General features: G+C 45.3%; 1 protein-coding gene across 1 annotated transcript in view; it reads right to left on the reverse strand.

Moving 5' to 3' along the window:
* Positions 1-18,365, reverse strand: part of LOC138784186 (uncharacterized) — a 65,696-nt gene extending 47,331 nt beyond the window's left edge. Inside the window, exon 1 of the mRNA XM_069959697.1 lies at positions 18,244-18,365. Within this exon, the coding sequence (XP_069815798.1) occupies positions 18,244-18,365 (122 nt within the window). The remainder of the gene's footprint in view (positions 1-18,243) is intronic.
* Positions 18,366-19,601: the final 1,236 nt, after the last annotated feature.

Consider the following 19,601-nt stretch of genomic DNA (forward strand, 5'->3'; position numbering starts at 1 on the left):
CCTTATAAGCCCTTCAAATAGTTTCCCCACAATGGACGTTAAGCTTACGGGTCTATAGTTACCTGGGGAAGTTCGAGAGCCCTTTTTGAAGATCGGCATTACATTTGCCTTACGCCAGTCCCTCGGCACAATACCAGTAAGCAAAGAATCACGGAATATTTCATACAAGGGTAGTGAAATTACAGAACTGAGTTCCCTAAGAACTCTGGGGTGCAATCCATCAGGCCCTGGAGCTTTGGTTACATTGAGTTTGTTTAATTTATCTTGGACCATATCTATAGTAAACCAGTTCAGTACATTACATGTGTTAGCAGCACTGGCCCCACCCACCTCAGTACTGGCCCCACCCACCACAGCTCCATCCTCTTTTGTATATACAGAACTGAAGAACCCATTAAGTAACTCAGCTTTCTCCTGATCCCCAGTTATTAATTCCCCGTCGCCATTATTTAGGGGTCCTACATGCTCTGACCTTGGTTTTTTTGCATTAATATATTTGAAGAATTTTTTGGGGTTTCTTTTGCTTTCTATAGCTACCTGCCTTTCATTGTGAATTTTTGCTGCTTTTATTACATTTTTACAGGTTTTGTTGACTTCTTTGTAATGTTTAAATGCTACAGCTGACCCCTCTGATTTATATTTTTTGAATGCCCCTTTTTTCTCATTTATAGCCCTTCTAACCTCGGTTGTAAGCCATGTGGGATTGGATTTTAACCGTTTATATTTGTTACCCATAGGAATATATTTGGCAGTACAGTTATTTAATGTGGATTTAAAGATTTCCCATTTATTAGCTGTATCCGTATGTGACAGCAGCCGCTCCCAGTCTATGCCCTGAAGTTCTGCCCTTAACCCAGGAAAATTGGCCCTTTTAAAATTAAGAGTTTTTGCCCTCCCAACATGTTTTTCTTTTCTACACTTTAAGCTAAAAGTCACTATATTGTGGTCACTATTACCCAGGTGTTCATGGACAGTGACATCCCCAACCAGCTCAGCGTTGTTAGAAATAACCAGATCCAACAAGGCATCACTTCTAGTTGGCTCCTCCACAAACTGGCCCAGAAAATTATCCTGCAGGAGGTTAAGAAATTCCCTCCCCTTTGTGGTTTTAGCTGAACCGTGACCCCAATCTATATCTGGGTAGTTGAGGTCCCCCATTATCACTACTGTTCCCTCCCGGGCAGCCCGCTCTATTTGTCTATTCAACTGGCCATCTACCTCCTCAGTAATGTTGGGGGGTCTATAGATTACACCAAGAATAATTTTTTCACTCTTTACCTCCTTCTGTAGTTCTACCCATAATGCTTCCACATCATCACAGTCATCGCCCACTATTGCATCTTTTACACTCACTTTAATATCATTTCTGACATACAGACATACTCCTCCTCCCCTTCTGCCCACCCGGTCCCTTCTGAACAACGTAAATCCCTGAATATTGACAGCCCAGTCATGTGAGGAGTCCAGCCATGTCTCAGTCACACCAACCACATCAATGGACTCCTCCAGAACCAAAGCCTCCAGCTCCCCCATCTTGCTGGCTAGACTTCTGGCATTAGTTACCATACACTTTATATTACCATTGAGTTTAACCGCTTCATTATAAGAAATGGGAATTATTACTGTGCTGTGGCCACAATCATCCTCACTGTTCATCCGCAACATATGGATCTCCCTATGCACTGTTTTTATCCTCCCCCCACAGGACCCTTCTCCTCCCTCCTCATTGTTCTGTCCCCTCTCTAACCTATCCACCACTATATTACACACTACATTGTCCTCCCTCCACATCCCTAGTTTAAAAACCCCTCCACCCCTTCTAGGATTCTCTCCCCCAGCACAGCGGACCCCCTTCAATTAAGGTGCAAATTATCTGCGGAAAACAGTTTGTACCCCAATGAAAAGTCAGCCCAGTGCTCTAAAAACCCAAACCCTTCTTCTCTACACCACGACTTGAGCCATGCATTTAACTCCCTAAGCTCCCGCTGTCTTTCCTGCGATGCGCATGGCACAGGCAGTATTCCAGAGAATACCACCTTGGAGGTCCTCCCCTTCAACTTAGCACCTAGTTCTCTAAAATTATTTTTAATAGACCTCCACCTACCTTGTATCCTGTCATTGGTTCCCACATGGACCACGACAGCTGGGTCATCCCCAGCCCCCCCAAGTAATTTATCCACCCCTTCCACCACATGCCGAACCCTGGCACCAGGGAGACAGCAAACCATTCGGTTGAGGCGGTCTTGGCGACAAATTATTCTATCCGTCTTCCTGATTATAGAATCCCCTACAACCACTAGCTGTCTAGGCCTACCTACATTACCATCCCGCCCACTACTAGTTGGACTGTTCCCCCGGCTGTTAGAGAGAACAGGTTCCACTAGAGCTGCCATTTCTGACACGGATGCCCTTGCATCATCACCTAACTTGGCAATTTTGCTTGGGCATATAGTAGGAGAAGTGGCCTTCCTTTTCTTGGATCCCTTACTGGTCCCTCTAACTACATTAACCTAGCTACTTACTTGGGCCTCTTGATCTATATCACCTCCCTCCATCTCTAACCCACTAACTTCCTGCTCAGTGAGCCGAAGTTCCCTCTCAAGGTGGCCAAGTTCCCTCAGTGTTGCAATATGCTTCTCCAGATCTCTAACTCGAGCTTCTAGATGGGCAACATGCTCACATCTGTCACAGCGGTACTCACCCTGGAACACCTGCTCCAGTTGTGCGTACATGCGGCAGACTGCGCACTGAATGAATCCTTCCATCTCGCTAGCCATCATCCTCAGTGCAACAAAAACAGCGAAAAAGAAAGAGATTTAGCACTTACCAGAACTTGTAACTCCTTTTTTAAACTCCACTTATTTTCAACCACTTGTCAGCAAGCACACACAGTGAGTGCTGAGCCTTGATTTAAGCACCTGAGATCAATTAACCCCACCCCCAGGTGCAGAGCAGACCAGAGAAAAAAAAACTGTTTGGACCTGTTTAACTAAGCAACTATGGCACTAGCTATCTATGCACTGCAGCAATGCACACCACACAATTGCACAAAAACAACAATATATCAGTCACTCCAAACCCACAGAATCACCAACAACTCCTTTTTTAAACTCCACTTATTTTCAACCACTTGTCAGCAAGCACAGTGAGCAAGCTCTTGGATCCAAGATCTTGGATTAAAAGCAGCTATCCGAAGGTACAAGTGGTTTGGGGGGGGGGCAGATTGTGGGTACAGAGTCACTTTAACATGGGAATGGCAGCAGCTAGAAAGATGGTAGATGGCTCAAAATACTCAGGGGGACTTGGTGAGTAAGACAAATTAGGGTTAGGAACATTTAATTTTTTAGCTTTTAAGGAATACCCATTTAATTGCAATAGTTAAGACAGAAATGATTTAGGGTGAGAATACGATTCAATAGTGGGGAAAGAATAGAATTCTAGAGATGTTTTTAGATTTAGGTGACATGACAGGTATTGAATTTGTGAAGGGACAGACAGATCGGAGGCTTAGGGTGCATGTTGAGATTTATCTGGCATATCTTTGAAGCCAAAGACAGGAACAGACTATGAACAGAGAACAGGTCATGAAGTAAAGACTAAGATTTCTCTTCTTTTTTTTTTTCAAATCTATTCCTGGCTTCGGCTTCACAAATCTGTCAGATAAATCTAAATACAAAAAGGTAAGTTTAAGTATAATTAAGTGTTAGACAATGAAGACAAGAAATATTAGAGGTAGCAGGGAGACAGTCACTGATATTTTGAAGGAGTGTGGGGTTGATGACATGGGGCTACAGATCTCTAATTAGGGATGTGTATAGTGAGAAAAGAGAGGACCCACGACTGATCCCTGAGGAACCTCAATGGTAAAGAGAAAAGAAGACAATGTGGAGTTGGCAAATTATATGCTAAAGCAGTGGTCTTTTTTCATATGGTCTTTTTATCATATGTCTCTCTTTGCATCTTCTCACTCTGGAAACTAAGTAAGAACTTACTTACTTCCTCCACCAGGTTAACTCCTCCTACAGGGACAAATCTAAACCCTACTGTGAGCCCCACCACTCAGAGTAGGGTTTAGATTTACCCCTGTAGGAGGAGTTAACCTGGTGGAAGAAGTGAGTTAGTTCTCACTTAGTTTCTAGAGTGAGAGGACACAAAGAGACCTAGTTCCTGCAGAAATAAAGCCAGGGTCTGGCTTTGGCCAGGACCCCTGACAGGGACCAGAGATCACAAACCACAGATTTTCTTTGATGCAAGCAACCAAGTTCACTATGCAGTGCTAAGTTCACCGTAGGGGAGAGAAGCCACCGAGGATTACCCTTGCCCACGCCAGGAACTCTTCTAAATCGTGCAGGGCAGTCTTCTAGAGGATACTAGAGGAACTGACCCCAGTAGGACAAAGCTACCAAGAATAGGTCTACATATCCTACTGTACAGTGCAGGATGACTGGGAAGCCTCAGGAACCTGCTACACCCAGATAACCGATGACTGGGGCTCATGCTACCCATCTAGGATGGGTTCTATGCAACTAGGGGGCAGAAGGCGGTCAGACTATAGTCTAAACATTAGTATACGACATTGCTACAAATGTGTGAATGGGGTCTAATGGTGTGTTTACACAGAGAGATAGAACCATAGAAGCAGTGATGCCTGCACCTCCCTTGGCCCTCAGTGATGTTGGACAATCCCCGCCACCACCCAGGACATGAGCAGGGATGGCCATGGCCACTCCTGGACATAAGCAGTGCTGGCCGTTGCTCCCCAGGACTTGACCAATGATGGCTGCTGTACCTTACCCCTTCCGGGGAGTGTGATCCTCTGGCTACTGCAGGGACGGATTAACTTTACCATAGGCCCTGGGCTGTTCACCACGCCATTTCCTGATGGTAAAAACGGATTACTGTCAGGAAATCCTGATGTCCTTCTCCAGAAGCCTTTTGAGGCCTCCTAATCAGGATTTCCTGATAGTAAAAACTGACGCGGACGTGTGAATGGGGCCTTAGAGTATGTTCATAGCTTTGGCTTCAAAAATTTGTCTGATAAACCTCTCTTGTGTAAATGCACCCTAAGGCTGCGTTCACACTACGTATATTTCAGTCAGTATATTTCAGTCAGTATTGCAACCAAAACTAGGAGTGGATTAAAAGCACAGAAAGGATCTGTTCACACAATGTTGAAATTGAGTGGATGGCCGCCATATAACAGTAAATAACTGACATTATTTCAATATAACAGCCGTTGTTCTAAAATAACAGCAAATATTTGCCATTAAATGGCAGCCATCCACTCAATTTCAACATTGTGTGAACAGATCCTTTCTGTGTTTTTAATCCACTCCTGGTTTTGGTTGCAATACTGACTGAAATATACATATACTGACTGAAATATACGTAGTGTGAACGCAACCTAAGGCTGCATTCACACGCTCTGTGTTCCACATGGAACACAGAGGTGGAAGGCCTGTACCGGAGTCTGTCTTCCACTCCTGCACATCTCTGATATTCTGCTGGGAGCAGGGGAACTGTACAGATATGTGCTATGCTGTAATGGCTTGATCGGGGGGAAAAAAAAGTAATTTCAAATTGGTCTGGTATGCTAATATACATTACATATACATCACATACCAACATGGCTCCCTTCTCCCCCTCTCGTACCGTGCCACCGTCTCCCTCTCGCATGCGTGTAATCCTCTAATCTGTTCCTGAACTACAACTCCTATTTTGACATTTAGTCCACACACACACATAAATAAAATAGGCAAATAGGATGAAGAAATAAATAAAAAAAAAATAAATAAATATATACACACACACACCCTTTATAAATGATCCCCTATGAATAAGATACACATATTTGGTATTGCCACGTCTATAATTACCCTGTCTATTAACCTGTTATGTTAATTATCCCGCCCTATTAGCGCCGTAAAAAACATAAATAAAAAACTAACCAAACTGACATTTTTTTTGTTTATCCTGCCCCCTAAAAATATAGATAAAAGCTATCAAAATTTCACATGTACCCAAAAGGTGTACCACTAAAAACGTAAGCTAATGCCGCAAAAAAAGCCCTCACGTAACTCCATTGACGGAAAAATAAAAATATTACTGCTCTTACAATATGCAAGACATAAACAGTATTTATAGTATAAATGCCAAAAACGGACGTTGTTAAAATTGAAAACAAAGGCCTTTCTTGTCATAAAAAGTACGTTGTGTGAATGAAGCGTAAGAGGTAACAGGAGTTTTCTCCCTTTGGAAACTATTTAAATGTCAGAGCATTTCTTAATTGGTACAGTATTTTACAGGAACTACCTCCTACTCATAATGTATATAGATGTCATATATTTGGAAGGGGTTAAAAAGGTAAAACTATAAAAATTCCTGAAATGTTACAGTTAATATGTATGATGAGGTATGTCATACATGCCCCAATAAAATACATGTGTTTGATGTTTATAGGCCACTAATTTGATGCAAGAATTTCTGTGAACATTTTATAGATCTGGGGATTGTATCAATCTATGCACATGCTGCAAGAACAACCCCACTGAGATGCAGAAATAAATGTTCACAGGGGCAGATTAAAGAGGTTATCCAGCGCTACAAAAATATGGCCACTTTTCCCCCTACTGTTGTCTCCAGTACAGGTGCGGTTTGCAATTAAGCTCCATTTACTTCAATGGAACTGAGTTTCTAAACCCCACTCAAACTGGAGACAACAGAGTGGGAAAGTGGCCATGTTTTTGTAGCGCTAGATAACCCCTTTAAGGCTGCATTCACAAGTTCCCGGGAAGTTGTCCGTGCTCACGGACAATTTTACAGTCCATTGCTTTCTATTGGGCTATTCAGAAGTTCAGTGATTTCACGAATCCGTGATCCGTTCCATTAAAAAATAGGACATGTCATTACTCGGAACGAATGCACGGAAAGGATTCCCCATAGAAATCAATAAGATCCGTGTTTCTCACGGATGTGACATCCGTGTTCATCCGTGAGAAACACGGATGTGATGTAATCAATGTAATTTAAAATGCTTTAACACAGATCTGTGAAAAAAACGGATACGGATGCAAAACGGATGAAAAACGGACTGTTTTGCACGGATCACGGAGGTAGCTGCTGGACCACAATCACGGACTGGGAAAAACACTGAACGTGTGAATGCAGCCTAACTTTACCACAGGCCCTGGGCTGTTCACCAAGCCTAGCCGCCCCCCCCCCCCCCCCCAACACACACTGGCACTAGTTCATAATGCAGGATAGATAATGTTATGATGCCCTGAATTGTGCAAAATTCTGTAAAAAAGCTGTGATTTTTTGCAAATCATGGCAGAACCAGGAGACAGTACACCACTAAAAGTATAAGCCTTTTTGGGCGGCCGTGGGCCCCCCCAGGAGCTCAGGGCCCCGGGCTACCGCCCAAAACGGACCTGTTATAATCCGCTACTGAATTTTACGGCATTTCTAACCATTTTCTGTGCAATACATCTCTCTTACCTGTGAATAAAGAGTTGCACAACAGAACTCTGCAGGCCTCTGAAAGTGAAGGCAGACCTGTTGCAATCATGTGGCTTGAGTTTAGCTTAATGCATGTGTTTGATGTTTACAGGCCAATTATTTGTTTCAAAAATTTCTGTGACTGTTTTATAGATCTGGGGATTGTATCAATCTGTGCACATACTGCAAGAACAACCCCACTTAGATGTAGAAAATAGAGTTTAAGGGTAGCTTCACACGTACCGACTCGCAGCGTTAATAACGTCGGCTAGGTCCTGGCAGATCACTTCCACTACATACACACAGCAGTCTGAACGACCGCTGCGCTTATGTAATTCTGCCGGCCACTTAACCCCTTCTGTTGCCGCCCGGCTCCCGCTCTGTATACATTACCTGTCCTCGCTGCACGGGGTCCCAGCGTACTATTCTCCCGCCCGGCCAATCAGTGTGTTGCCCTGCCGCATGTGTGAAGCTACCCTAAGGGTATATTCACACGGGCGGGCTCGCAGCGAGATTCTCGCTGCGAGCCCGGCAGGTCCTGTCAGTTCCCATAAACTACATACTTGCTGCGGTCTAAACGACCGCAGCGAGTATGTAATTATACTGCGCTTAACCCCTTCTACTCCCGCCGGCTCCCCCGCTGTAAGCAGCATACATTACCTGTCCTTGCTGCACGGGTCCGGCGTCCTGCTCTCCCGCCCGGCCAATCAGTGGCTGCGGCTGGGCAATACACTAATTGGCCGGACGGGAGAGCAGGACGCCGGACCCGTGCAGCAAGGACAGGTAATGTATGCTGCTTACAGCCGGCGGGAGTAGAAGGGGTTAAGCGCGGTATAATTACATACTCGCTGCGGTCGTTTAGACCGCAGCAAGTATGTAGTTTATGGGAACTGACAGGACCTGCCGGGCTCGCAGCGAGAATCTCGCTGCGAGCCCGCCCGTGTGAATATACCCTAAGGCTTTGAGCGGAGAGGGGAAGCAGCGGACGCTCGCGTGCCCTCTCCTTCACTCACAGGGAGAGACTGAGCAAGGCGGGATTCCGTGGCGGAGCGCTCCGCTGCGGAATTCCAACGTTCTTGCTCAGTGTGAACGGGGCCTAAGGGTCCATTTACACAGAAAGATTATCTGACAGATTATCTGCCAAAGATTTGAAGCCAAAGCCAGGAACAGACTATAAACAGAGATCAGAGATTTTTCCTCTTTTTAAATCCATTCCTGGCTTTGGCTTCAAATCTTAGGCAGATAATCTGTCAGATAATCTTTCTGTATGAATAGACCCTAATGGTTCGTTTACACAGACAGATTTATCTGACAGATTTCGGAAGCCAAAGCCAGTAACAGACTATAAACAGGGAATAGGTTGTAAAGGAAAGATAGAGATTTCTCCTTTTTTCAAATCCATTCCTGGCTTTGGCTTCAAAAATCTGTCAGATAAATCTCTGTGTGTAAACGCACCATTAGAAATTTCCATATTCAGTCCAATTCAGCTCTGTGAGGGCGGGTTCACACTATGGAATTCTCGCGGACAATGTCCGCGGAATTCCGTCAGCTGTCCGCCCACACATCTGGGCGCCTTTCCGCCAGCCCCATAGACACCATTCTATGGGCCGGCGTATTCCACTATACGCTGAAAGAAGTGTCATGTCACTTCTTTCAGCGGATCGCGGAATACGCCGGCCCATAGAATGGTGTCTATGGAGCCGGCGGAAAAGCGCGTGCCCGTGCGGGCGGACAGCTGACAGAATTCCGCGGACATTGTCCGCGAGAATTCCGTAGTGTGAACCCCCCTTAGGCTGGGTGCACACTACATTTTTGCAATCAGAATGGATCTGTTTTTTTTAACGGACACAAAAAGGAAGTCAACAATGTTTTTTTATAATGGAAGTCAATGGAAAAACGGATCAAAACGGATGCACACAGTTGTATCTGTTTTTTTTATCAGTTTTTCATTCGGTTTTTTTTGCAAAAAAAATAGATGAAAAAAACGGATTGCAAAAATGTAGTGTGAACCCAGCCTTACCTGGGAATATAGAGTTGCAGGACAGAACTCTGCAGGCCTTAGGTGTTGCAACTTCACTGTGCAAAATTCTGCAGTGAAATTAGGGCTATGTTTCAACATACTGGAGTTTCATTGCAGTACTGCAGCGTCTTCACAAAAATTATACAGTAACACAATTAAATTATGCTAAATGGTACTGAGAATCAGAATCGGTGTAACAGGCCAGAATATACCCCCAGCCCAGACTATACCCAGGGTTAAAATGGCCTAGGCTAGTTTATACCCCGGGTATATTTTGGCCTAGGCTAGATTATACCCCAGTGTATATTTTGACCTAGGCCAATTCATACCCCCTAAGGCCATATAATACCCCCCATGAAATCAGTAGCATTTAGTGATAGACACAAGAATTACTTAATTTTTCAATATTTTATTGGGGATTCAGAGATAAGTGAGAAGCTGACTGATGTAAATCCTAAAAATCTAAATACATCAGGAAAATTTATTATTTTGTTTGCACAATTTTTTTTTTTTTTTTTTTTGCTAATAGGAAGATTTTGTGCACATTATAAAAATCTGTGCAAGATATTTTAAGGGTTTTGCGCTATTTTCCATCAGTTTCCACTGCCTGCTCTTTTTTTCAATGTCTGCACTGAGAGGGGGCTGGGGTTTTCTAATCCTACCCTAGCATAGTTTTTTAGCCAAGCTGTTTTTTAAGCTGGGTTCACACTATGTATATTTGAGGCTGTATTTGTGAGGCTGTATAGCAACCAAAACCAGGAGTGGATTGAAAACACAGAAAGGCTATGTTCACATAATGTTGTAATTGAGTGGATGGCCGTCATTTAATGGCAAATTTTTGCTGTTATTTTAAAACAACGGCTGTTATATTGAAATAATGGCAGTTATTTACCGTTATATGACGGCCATCCACTCAATTTCAACATTGTGTGAACAGATCCTTTCTGTGTTTTCAATCCACTCCTGGTTTTGGTTGCTATGAGGACCTGACTTGAGGACCAAATACTGCCTGAAGTATACAGTGTGTGAACCCAGCTAGGCTGGAAAAAAACGGATGCTTTTGTGTGCCTCTATTTTGATCCATTTTTCCATTGACTTCAATGATAAAAAAAAATAAATGGATCAAGAAACAGATCAGAACGCATCCTTTTTTTCAGTGCATACAAAAACGTGGTCGACCATGTTTTTGTGTAAGCTATAAAAAAAAGATACATTGTGATCCATTTCTTAAACTTTTTTTTTTTTGTTTGCAAAAAAAGAATGAAAAAGCCGGAAAAAGCCAGGCCTGTATTTGGAGTTCATGCTGCCTTAGGCACTTTGAGTGCTGACACTCCCGGGAGGCTGCATTCCCACATACCAATGTGCATTCTCCCAAAGTAGTAAGCCTATCAGCACTTTATGGGTGCTCTTCCCCGCTGCACAAGCCACCAGGGCCAGTGCATGCAAACTGCAGACAGGACTTAGGCTATGTTTACACTATGTAAGTTCTGCAGAAATCGCCGGTACTTACGTAGTGCTGCAGGCTGAGGAAATCCCAGCCGGAGTGTATACACATAGTATTCACTTTGGCCGGGATCCCTAGATCCTTAGACATGTCAGTTTTCTGCGGCCACAATTCAGTGAATAGTGGCCGCAGAAAACCCTATCAGTTCACACAATGGAGCGAGCAGCTCCGGCCGCATGCTCCATTGTGTGCTGTAGGGAATTCTGATGCGGGTGCTTACGGATGCGCCCGCATCAGAACTCAGCGGCGCTAAAGATCTTTTCTTAAACCGGCCGTTCGACACACGGGTCACAGAACGGCTGGTCTTATACCAAATGTGAACATAGCCTGAAGCTCTGCATGGAGAGCTTGCGAGCCTTCCATAGAGTTCAGCCAGTTTTTACGGAGCCTTAGAAGTGGAAGCTGTTTGATAAACTACATCCAGTAGTACTAAGCCGGGCCTTATGCTGCGTTTACACGGAGCGATAATTCTCCCGATAGTACGATTAAAGATATCGAAAGAACGATTTTTTTTATAACGATTAGGCGTTTAGACAGAACGATGTATCGTACGGAAAAATCGTTTCTCGATCGCTTAAAGTGACACTTAAAGTGTCACCCCTTTTGCATTTTGACTGCTCTCCACAGGTGTAAAGGGTAAATGTTACAGCTTTCATTACTTATTTTATATTATACCTCATGGTGCTTGTTCAGGTAAAAAGTCGTATTTATCACCTGTGGATTGGTATATGTGGGCGGAGCCTCGCGACCTATGTGCCACATCGCTCCACCCCTAGCGCAACTTAGCCCCGCCCCCATCTGTGACATCATTGCCGCATAGGCCCTGCCCCCTCAGCAGCCATTGGAAGGGCCAGTCTAAAGCTCTAGGTCTCACCCCCTAGATTGTCCCACACCAATGGCCGCTGAGGGGGCGGGGCCTATGCAGCAATGATGTCACCGATGGGGGCGGGCTACGTAGCGCTAGGGGCGGAGTAATGTGGCACAAAGGCCGCAAGGCCCCACCCACATATACCAATCCACAGGTGATAAAAACGACTTTTTACCAGAAAAAGCACCATGAGGAGTGATATAAAATAAGTAATGAAAGCTGTAACATTTACCCTTTACACCTGTGGAGGGCAGTCAAAATGCAAATAGGGGGTGACAGTGTCACTTTAAGCCTATCTTGCACATAGGTAAAATCGGTGAACGACTGTTTACATGGAACGATTTGCAAATTTTTTGCAAACGATGATTTTAGAACATGTTGTAAGATCAAATTGAACGATTTCTCGCTCGTAGCTTGATTGTTCGCTGCGTTTACACGTACGATTATCGTTCTAATTCGATCGTTATTGTGCAAATTCGCACGATAATTGTTCCGTGTAAACGCAGCATTAGAGTTAGCTCATAAAATTGCTAACACTGATCCCTCCATTATTACCCCAGTCCCCACCCCCACAGTACCAGGTTGGTGGGTACTCAGGTATAAATGAGGAAGTTAGTGTTGGCAATTAAAAAAAACAACAAATGTGAACCCAGCCTCACACATATTACACATATACCAAAATACAGTACACGCATACATTACACATATACACTCATTCAGTATATACATACATTACACATATAAACATTACAAGTATAGCTACATAAGGTATATGCATACATCTTCAAATATATAACTTTTTACACAGGGGCGTAATTTAAGTTCCAAATCCTTGGGCCAAAGTGACCTTTAGGCTCACACAACGTAAATTTTCAATAAATAACGGCCGTTGCAACACCGGACGCTGTTTATTGAAAATTAGAATAACATTGTGTCCTATGAAATCCGGGCCGCACTTTACATTGTCTGCCATAATGATTTGGAATGCAGGCACACCCGAATGCACCCGCATTCCAAATCAAAAGAAGTGAAGTTTATCCAACCAGTACTCCGGTAGTGCGTGAACTTCACTGAAAGTGGCCATGTAACAGAAAGGCCACTGCCTTACACTGTGTGAACCCGGTCCTAAGATGTAAGCACACATAAAGGGAACAGAACGCCGGAATAGAGACCTGGGCGCTTACCGTGCAGGCAGCCTCTGTATGTCAGAGTTGCAGGGAGTGGGTGAAAGGTGATCAGAGATGAGCGAACCGGGTTCGGGTTCGAGTCCATCCGAACCCGAACTTTCGGCTTTTGATTAGCTGGGGCTGCTGAACTTGGATAAAGCTCTAAAGTTGTCTGGAAAACATGGATACAGCCAATGACTATATCCATGTTTTCCACATAGCCTTAGGGCTTTATCCAAGTTCAGCAGCCACCGCTAATCAAATGCCGAAAGTTCGGGTTCGGATGGACTCGAGCATGCTCCAGGTTCGCTCATCTCTAGTGAGCAGTGTTTTTTTTTCTTTCTAACTTTTACTATGGGGGGTACTACACAGAGGAGAGGGGGGAATCTTGCACAGCACAGAGGGGCCTACAACCAAGTCGGGGCTGTACGGTTGTAGTTACCACCAGTCGTTTCTGCCATGATTAGCCTTGTTCCGAAAAGACAGTCCCAGCAAATTAATGTTGCAGCAAGCACCGCAACTGTGAAGACTAGCCCCAGACCCAGTGCCAACTGTGTGTGGGATATTAGCGCTATTTCTGCCAGTTACAGGTCACCCAGCATCTTGTATTGTACTCAGTATAATGGGGTCACGCAACTTTCTAGTATATTGTACTCAGTATGATAGAGGTCACCCAGCTTTCCCAGCATATTGTACCCAGTATGATGGAGGTCACTCAGCTTTCCAGCATCTTGTACTCAGCATGATGGTGGTTACCCAGCTTTCCCAGCAAATTGTACCTAGTATGATGGGGATCACCCAGCTTTCCCAGCATCTTGTACTGCGTATGATGAAGGTCACCCAGATTTCCAGCATCTTTTTCTCATTATGATGGAAGTCACCCAGCTTTCCAGCATCTTGTACTCTGTATGATGGAGGTCACACAGATTTCCCAGCATCTTATACTCAGTATGATTGGGTTCACCCAGCTTCCCCACCATCTTGTACTCAGTATGATGGGAGGGCTGTACTGCCAAAGGAGAGAGGACTGTACTGCATAGAGGTGGGTATACTCCAGAGGGACATATACTTTAAAGAGGGGGCAATAGTACAGAGGGGCCTATACTCCAAAGAGGAGAGCTATACTACAAGACAGCCCTGTGCTACATAGAGGCTGCATTGAGGGGGCCACACTACATGCTTTTTTATTTGTATAGCGAGGGGCCTAAATTGTATCTCTAGGAGATCCTGTGTAGATGAGTCATGGTCGGAGAAGTCTTTATGATGGCCAGGCCAGATGGAGAACAAAGGAAAGAGCAAAAATTTTTAAATATCAAAAATATCACTTTTAATTTAATTTATTTATATACTGGATATACCCGTATTTTCCAGCGCATAATATGACTAGGGGTATAAGACGACCCCCAACTTTTCCAGTTCAAATAGAGAGTTTGGCATATACTCGCCGTATAAGACTGCCCCTCACACATCAAATTAATAAAAAAAACATCAGAAAGCAGTGAGATCTGAGAGGCAGAGAAGGAGGTACAGTAATACTGGTAGGATACAAGGACGGGCTAGACGGGGAAAAAGGTGTGTTTTTCTGGGCACTTGCCGGTACCTTTTTTTTCCCCATACCCGGGTGCCTTCAGCTTGCTCTACCCTTCATACAGTCGCAGCATACAGCGGGGATGCAGCCATTTTCAAGCTCTCCCCACATATGCGGGGACCGTAGAGTCTCCAGTCCGGTTTCAAAGTTTTTCAGCACCCACTCTATAAAACAACGACCCCTTACTTTTGAGAAGATTTTCCTGGGTTAAAAAGTAGTCTTATACGCAGGAAAATACTGTAATTAATTGAACGTATAGAGCACAGTAAAATGCGGCCCTCCAGCTGTTAGAAAACTACAATTAACTTGGAAGCTTTGGCTTTAGCTGTCCAGGTATGATGGGAATTGTGGTTTTGCAACAGCTGGAGGGCTGTTTGAGTTTGACACCCCTTTTATAGTGGTATTAGTCATTATGTCGTGGTAATAGTAGTAGTCATGGCGTTGAGGTATTATTAATTGTATACTTGTAATTTTGGTAGTACAGTTCTTGGTATACTTGGTTTGGTCAGTAGCAGTATGACGGTACCATGAAGGGTAAAAATATTTGCTTCTTGTATACTGGTGTTATTTAGTAGGTCTGATGCTATTTTGAGAATTGGAATAAGAAAATTCTTAGGTTATTATCTTTTATATATACTAGAATTTCCTGTAGCCTGTAGCTAGTATATGTGCCCGATGCTAGGCCATCAGCTATGGCTCAATCCTTGTGCTGCCTGATCAGTATTAGACCGATAAAAATGTGACAAAGAGATAGATAGATAGATAGATAGATGGAACACACATCAAACAATTTATACATTCATCATGTGATACAATTGGTGAAACATAATTGTCAAAAGGTAGATACAGCTGTGAGGTTAGGTTACAAGGGGTTTCTAAGTAACCCCCAGTGATTAACATCTGAATAGAGTGATTTACCATGTCTATAGATAATAGTCCATTGGATGAAGAAAATTACCACTATCCAGGTCACACGGGAAACAATGTGACAGCCACGTTACTTGCGCCTGTGTAATGGAAAGGTCAATACATGTCATGTGACTCACTGCTCCAGCTACGGGTTGCCAGAGCAACCAGCCCCAACATAGTTGTTTTACTTCCTTGGAATCACGTAAATGGTAAGTATATTAACTTCACACAGGGGCCATTGCAACACTTTATCCTGCAAGAGGACAACAGCATTGTAGCACTACACAGCCATCCGGAGGAGGAATCCAACGTGCAGCGCGACTTCAGCCCCGTCTATGCATATGTAAATCACTGGGGGTCAGTGGCAGATTAAATGTACCCTGGGCCCCAGGCTGTCCACCCAACCTGGGCCCCCCCCAGTCAATCCGCCCAAACCGCCCACATTATAATCCGCTACTGCCCCCCCCCCCCACGCTGTCCCCAATAAACACAGCCTGCCTCCCCTCCCTGCTGGCCCCAATAAACATAATGTTTGGTCCCTTTCTGCTACCCCCAGTAAGCATTGTCCACCCACCTCCACTGTCCCCAATAAAAATATTGCCACCTGGTTTCCTGCTGTTGCCCCCCCCACCCCAAGATGCCAGCTGCACAGAGGTTGTCAGGAAAGGAGGGTGCTGATCTTATAGGGGAGGTCACAGGGTCACAGCAGCACAGAGGATGTCAGGAGAGGAGGGTGCTGATCTATAGGGGAGGTCACAGCAGCACAGAGGATGTCAGTAGAGGAGGCGCTGATCTTATAGGGGAAGTCACAGGGTCCCAGCAGCACAGAGGATCTCAGGAGAGGAGGGTGCTGATCTATAAGGGAGGTCACAGCAGCACAGAGAATGTCAGCTGGCCCCCTCTTCCCCCCTTATAGATGTTCCCCCTCTTCCCTATTCCCCCCTTATAGATGGTCCCCCTCTTCCCTATTCCCCCCTTATAGATGGTCCCCCTCTACCCCCCTTATAGATGGTCCCCCTCTGCCCCCCTTATAGATGGTCCCCCTCTGCCCCCCCCTTATAGATGGCCCCCCTCTGCCCCCCTTATAGATGATCCCCCTCTGCCCCCCTTATAGATGGTCCCCCTCTGCCCCCCCTTATAGATGGCCCCCCTCTGCCCCCCTTATAGATGATCCCCCTCTGCCCCCCTTATAGATGGTCCCCCTCTGCCCCCCCTTATAGATGGCCCCCCTCTGCCCCCCCTTATAGATGGCCCCCCTCTGCCCCCCTTATAGATGGTCCCCCTCTTCCCTATTTCCCCCTTATAGATGGTCCTGGTTTCCTGGGGTATGTATAGCCAGTGCTGGTTCCCCACTTTCTCTTCCCTGATTTACCTGAGGCAGATTGGAGTCTGTCTGCATAGACTGCTGTGAGTATGGCTGAGGAGGAGCTGATGTCTTCCCTTAGGGAATGCTGCAGAGTGATCCTGGGTTCCTGAGATAGATTCTGGCCTGTCTGGGCACTACTACGCTTTCCTCCAATAGTTTAGTTAGATTCGGCAGACGGCCAGTGGCCCACACAGCAAACCCGTCCATCAACCCGATAAAGCCCCAGTCCCCTGGTTGCTAGGAGGCCCTGCTGGGATAGAGGGATGGCTCGTGAGTCCCCGGCCTTGCCATACAAAAACATTGACATTAAGTTGGCTTTCCAACTTCTCCCCATCTATCCAGAATTCTACCACTTGGTTTTCAGGTTGATGGTGATATGCGATATACTACAATATGTGTGTCCCCATGGGTTGTGCCATATCGTGCCACTACTTCAAGTTGTTTAGTTCTTTTCTCGAATAGGTGGTACAGTATGAGACGGCTTCCAATGCCATAATACACTACCTGGATGACTTCCTGTTCATAGCACCAGGTGGTACAGACATCTGTCAATTTTTGAAATCCACTTTTAGTTTCTTTATGAATCCAAAGGGCATAGTGTTAGGGTACTATTATACGGAACGATAATCGGCCGAATCGGGCCGTTTATCGCTCCGTGTAATAAATACAACGATCAGCCGATGACAAAGATCATCGGCTGTCTGTTGATATAGATTTAAACCTATAATTGTCGGACGCCGACCGCGCATCGCTACGTGTAAAAGCCGTGTGCGGCCAGCGACTGGCAATATACATTACCTATCCAGGTTGCAGGGCTCCTCTTGCGGTTTTCTCCCTGGGTTCCGCGCGCTCCAGCTTCAGAGCGGCCTGTCTTGGCTGACAGGTTGCTCAGCCAATCACTGTCCGGGACCACCGTGGCCAGTGATTGGCTGAGCGGCCTGTCAGCTGAGACAGGCCGCTCTGAAGCTGGAGCACGCGGGACCCGGGGAAAAGACTGCAAGAGGAGCCCTGCAGCCTGGACAGGTAATGTATGAAGTAAAAGCAAAGGCTGCAAGGACATCAGTAACGATGTCCATGCAGCCCTTGTTAAACAATAATCGAGCTGTGTATTAGGCCCAGTAAACGAGAGCCGATCAAGCAGATCAGAGCTCGTTTACAATTATCAGGCCTTCATCGACCTGTGTAATAGTACCCTTAGACCCTGAGGCCAGGGTTTGCCGCCTCCCCAAAGACGAGCTTGACAAGCTAACTGCCCTAATTAATGACTTTTGCTTTATCAAGAGAGTTACGCTTAAACAGCTTCAGGGGGCGCTACGTCGCCTCACCATTTTATTTGTTTTACACATCCGTTGAAAGCTGATCTGTTGAAGACCTTTTTGGCCTCGTATAATGTTGTGACTTGCTGGCCTTCCCGCAGGGTCACTAATTCAGACATTTCTTTGTTCATGGACGCTTCTGGTTGCTTAGATTTTAAGGGCTATCCTGGATACTGAATGATGTGCTAAAACCTTGGCCTCCAGAATGGTAGGACCTGGGGTTGTGTAGGAACCTTACCCTGTTAGAGTTATTTGCCATCATTGTTTCTACTTAGCTGTGGTGTGAGGTTTTGGCCAATAGGCGGGTGTGCTTCTGGTGCTACAATTTAGAAATGGTTCATTGTATAAATAAGCAGCCATCTTCCTCTCTTCCAGTGCTTTTCCTCCTCCAGCACTTTGTGCTCCAGTGCTTGGAATATAACAATGGCTTCAGAGCTCAGCATATCCCCAGGGTGAGTAACACAGTGGCTGATGCTCTCTCGCGTTCTCATTGGCAGGAGTTCAGGAAGCTGTGTCCAGAGGCGTCAGAGTAGGGTCGGGAGTGTACCCCTCACCTTTGGCAGTTGGTGACCCAAAGTTGAAGAGTTTGGTCCAAGCAACTGTTACTCCGGGTACCTGAACTGGTCACGGTAAGGCCTGGTCGGATTGGGTGGCTCTGGTGGGGTCTAGACAAGTTGCAGATAGTGATCATGACAGGTTAGCAGTTACTATTACTTACATGTTTGCTCTCTGCCAGCAGGGCTGCTCCAGTGTAGTTGCACAGCGCTGGCTATCTGGGCTAAGTTTTTATTTCAAGTTGAGGGGTTGGCTGGATGTTAAATCCAACTTTATGATCAGGCAAGTGCTTAAGGGGTGGAAACAGGAGCATGTTAAGGAAGGATTGCAGGTGCTCTTATGTGTTGCTGCAAAAGTTAATTGCTAACTTGGGCTTTGTCTGCTCCTCTAGCTTTGAAGGTCTCACTATTCTCGATGGCCTTTTGCTTAGCCTTTTGGGGCATTGCGGGTTGGTCCATGAAGATGTTATTTTTGCCAACAACTCGTTGAAGCTTAGAATTTGTAAATCCAAAATTGGCATTTCCCTTACGTCCCATTGGCATCACAACATATGGGGTAAATTCGCCCCTGCGAGCCCCTGGGACGAAGGAATATTTAATGAAAAAATAACAATTAAATTTTAATCCCCTCCTCCATGAGGTATAAATAGGCTCCACCTCCCCCTAGACCTCAGTCTTTTTTTACTTCGTTGCTGTTAGCCCTAGGGGACTTTGTCCCTCCTCCGTTTTTATGCTTTGTTAACCTGTTGCATTCAGGTTTTCTCTCCAGGTAATGATTGCTGGGATGCCGCTGGAGCCGGTGTCCAGGTAGTA

The sequence above is a fragment of the Dendropsophus ebraccatus genome, chromosome 2 (genome assembly GCF_027789765.1).
Source record: "Dendropsophus ebraccatus isolate aDenEbr1 chromosome 2, aDenEbr1.pat, whole genome shotgun sequence".
In the NCBI taxonomy this organism is placed as follows: domain Eukaryota; kingdom Metazoa; phylum Chordata; class Amphibia; order Anura; family Hylidae; genus Dendropsophus; species Dendropsophus ebraccatus.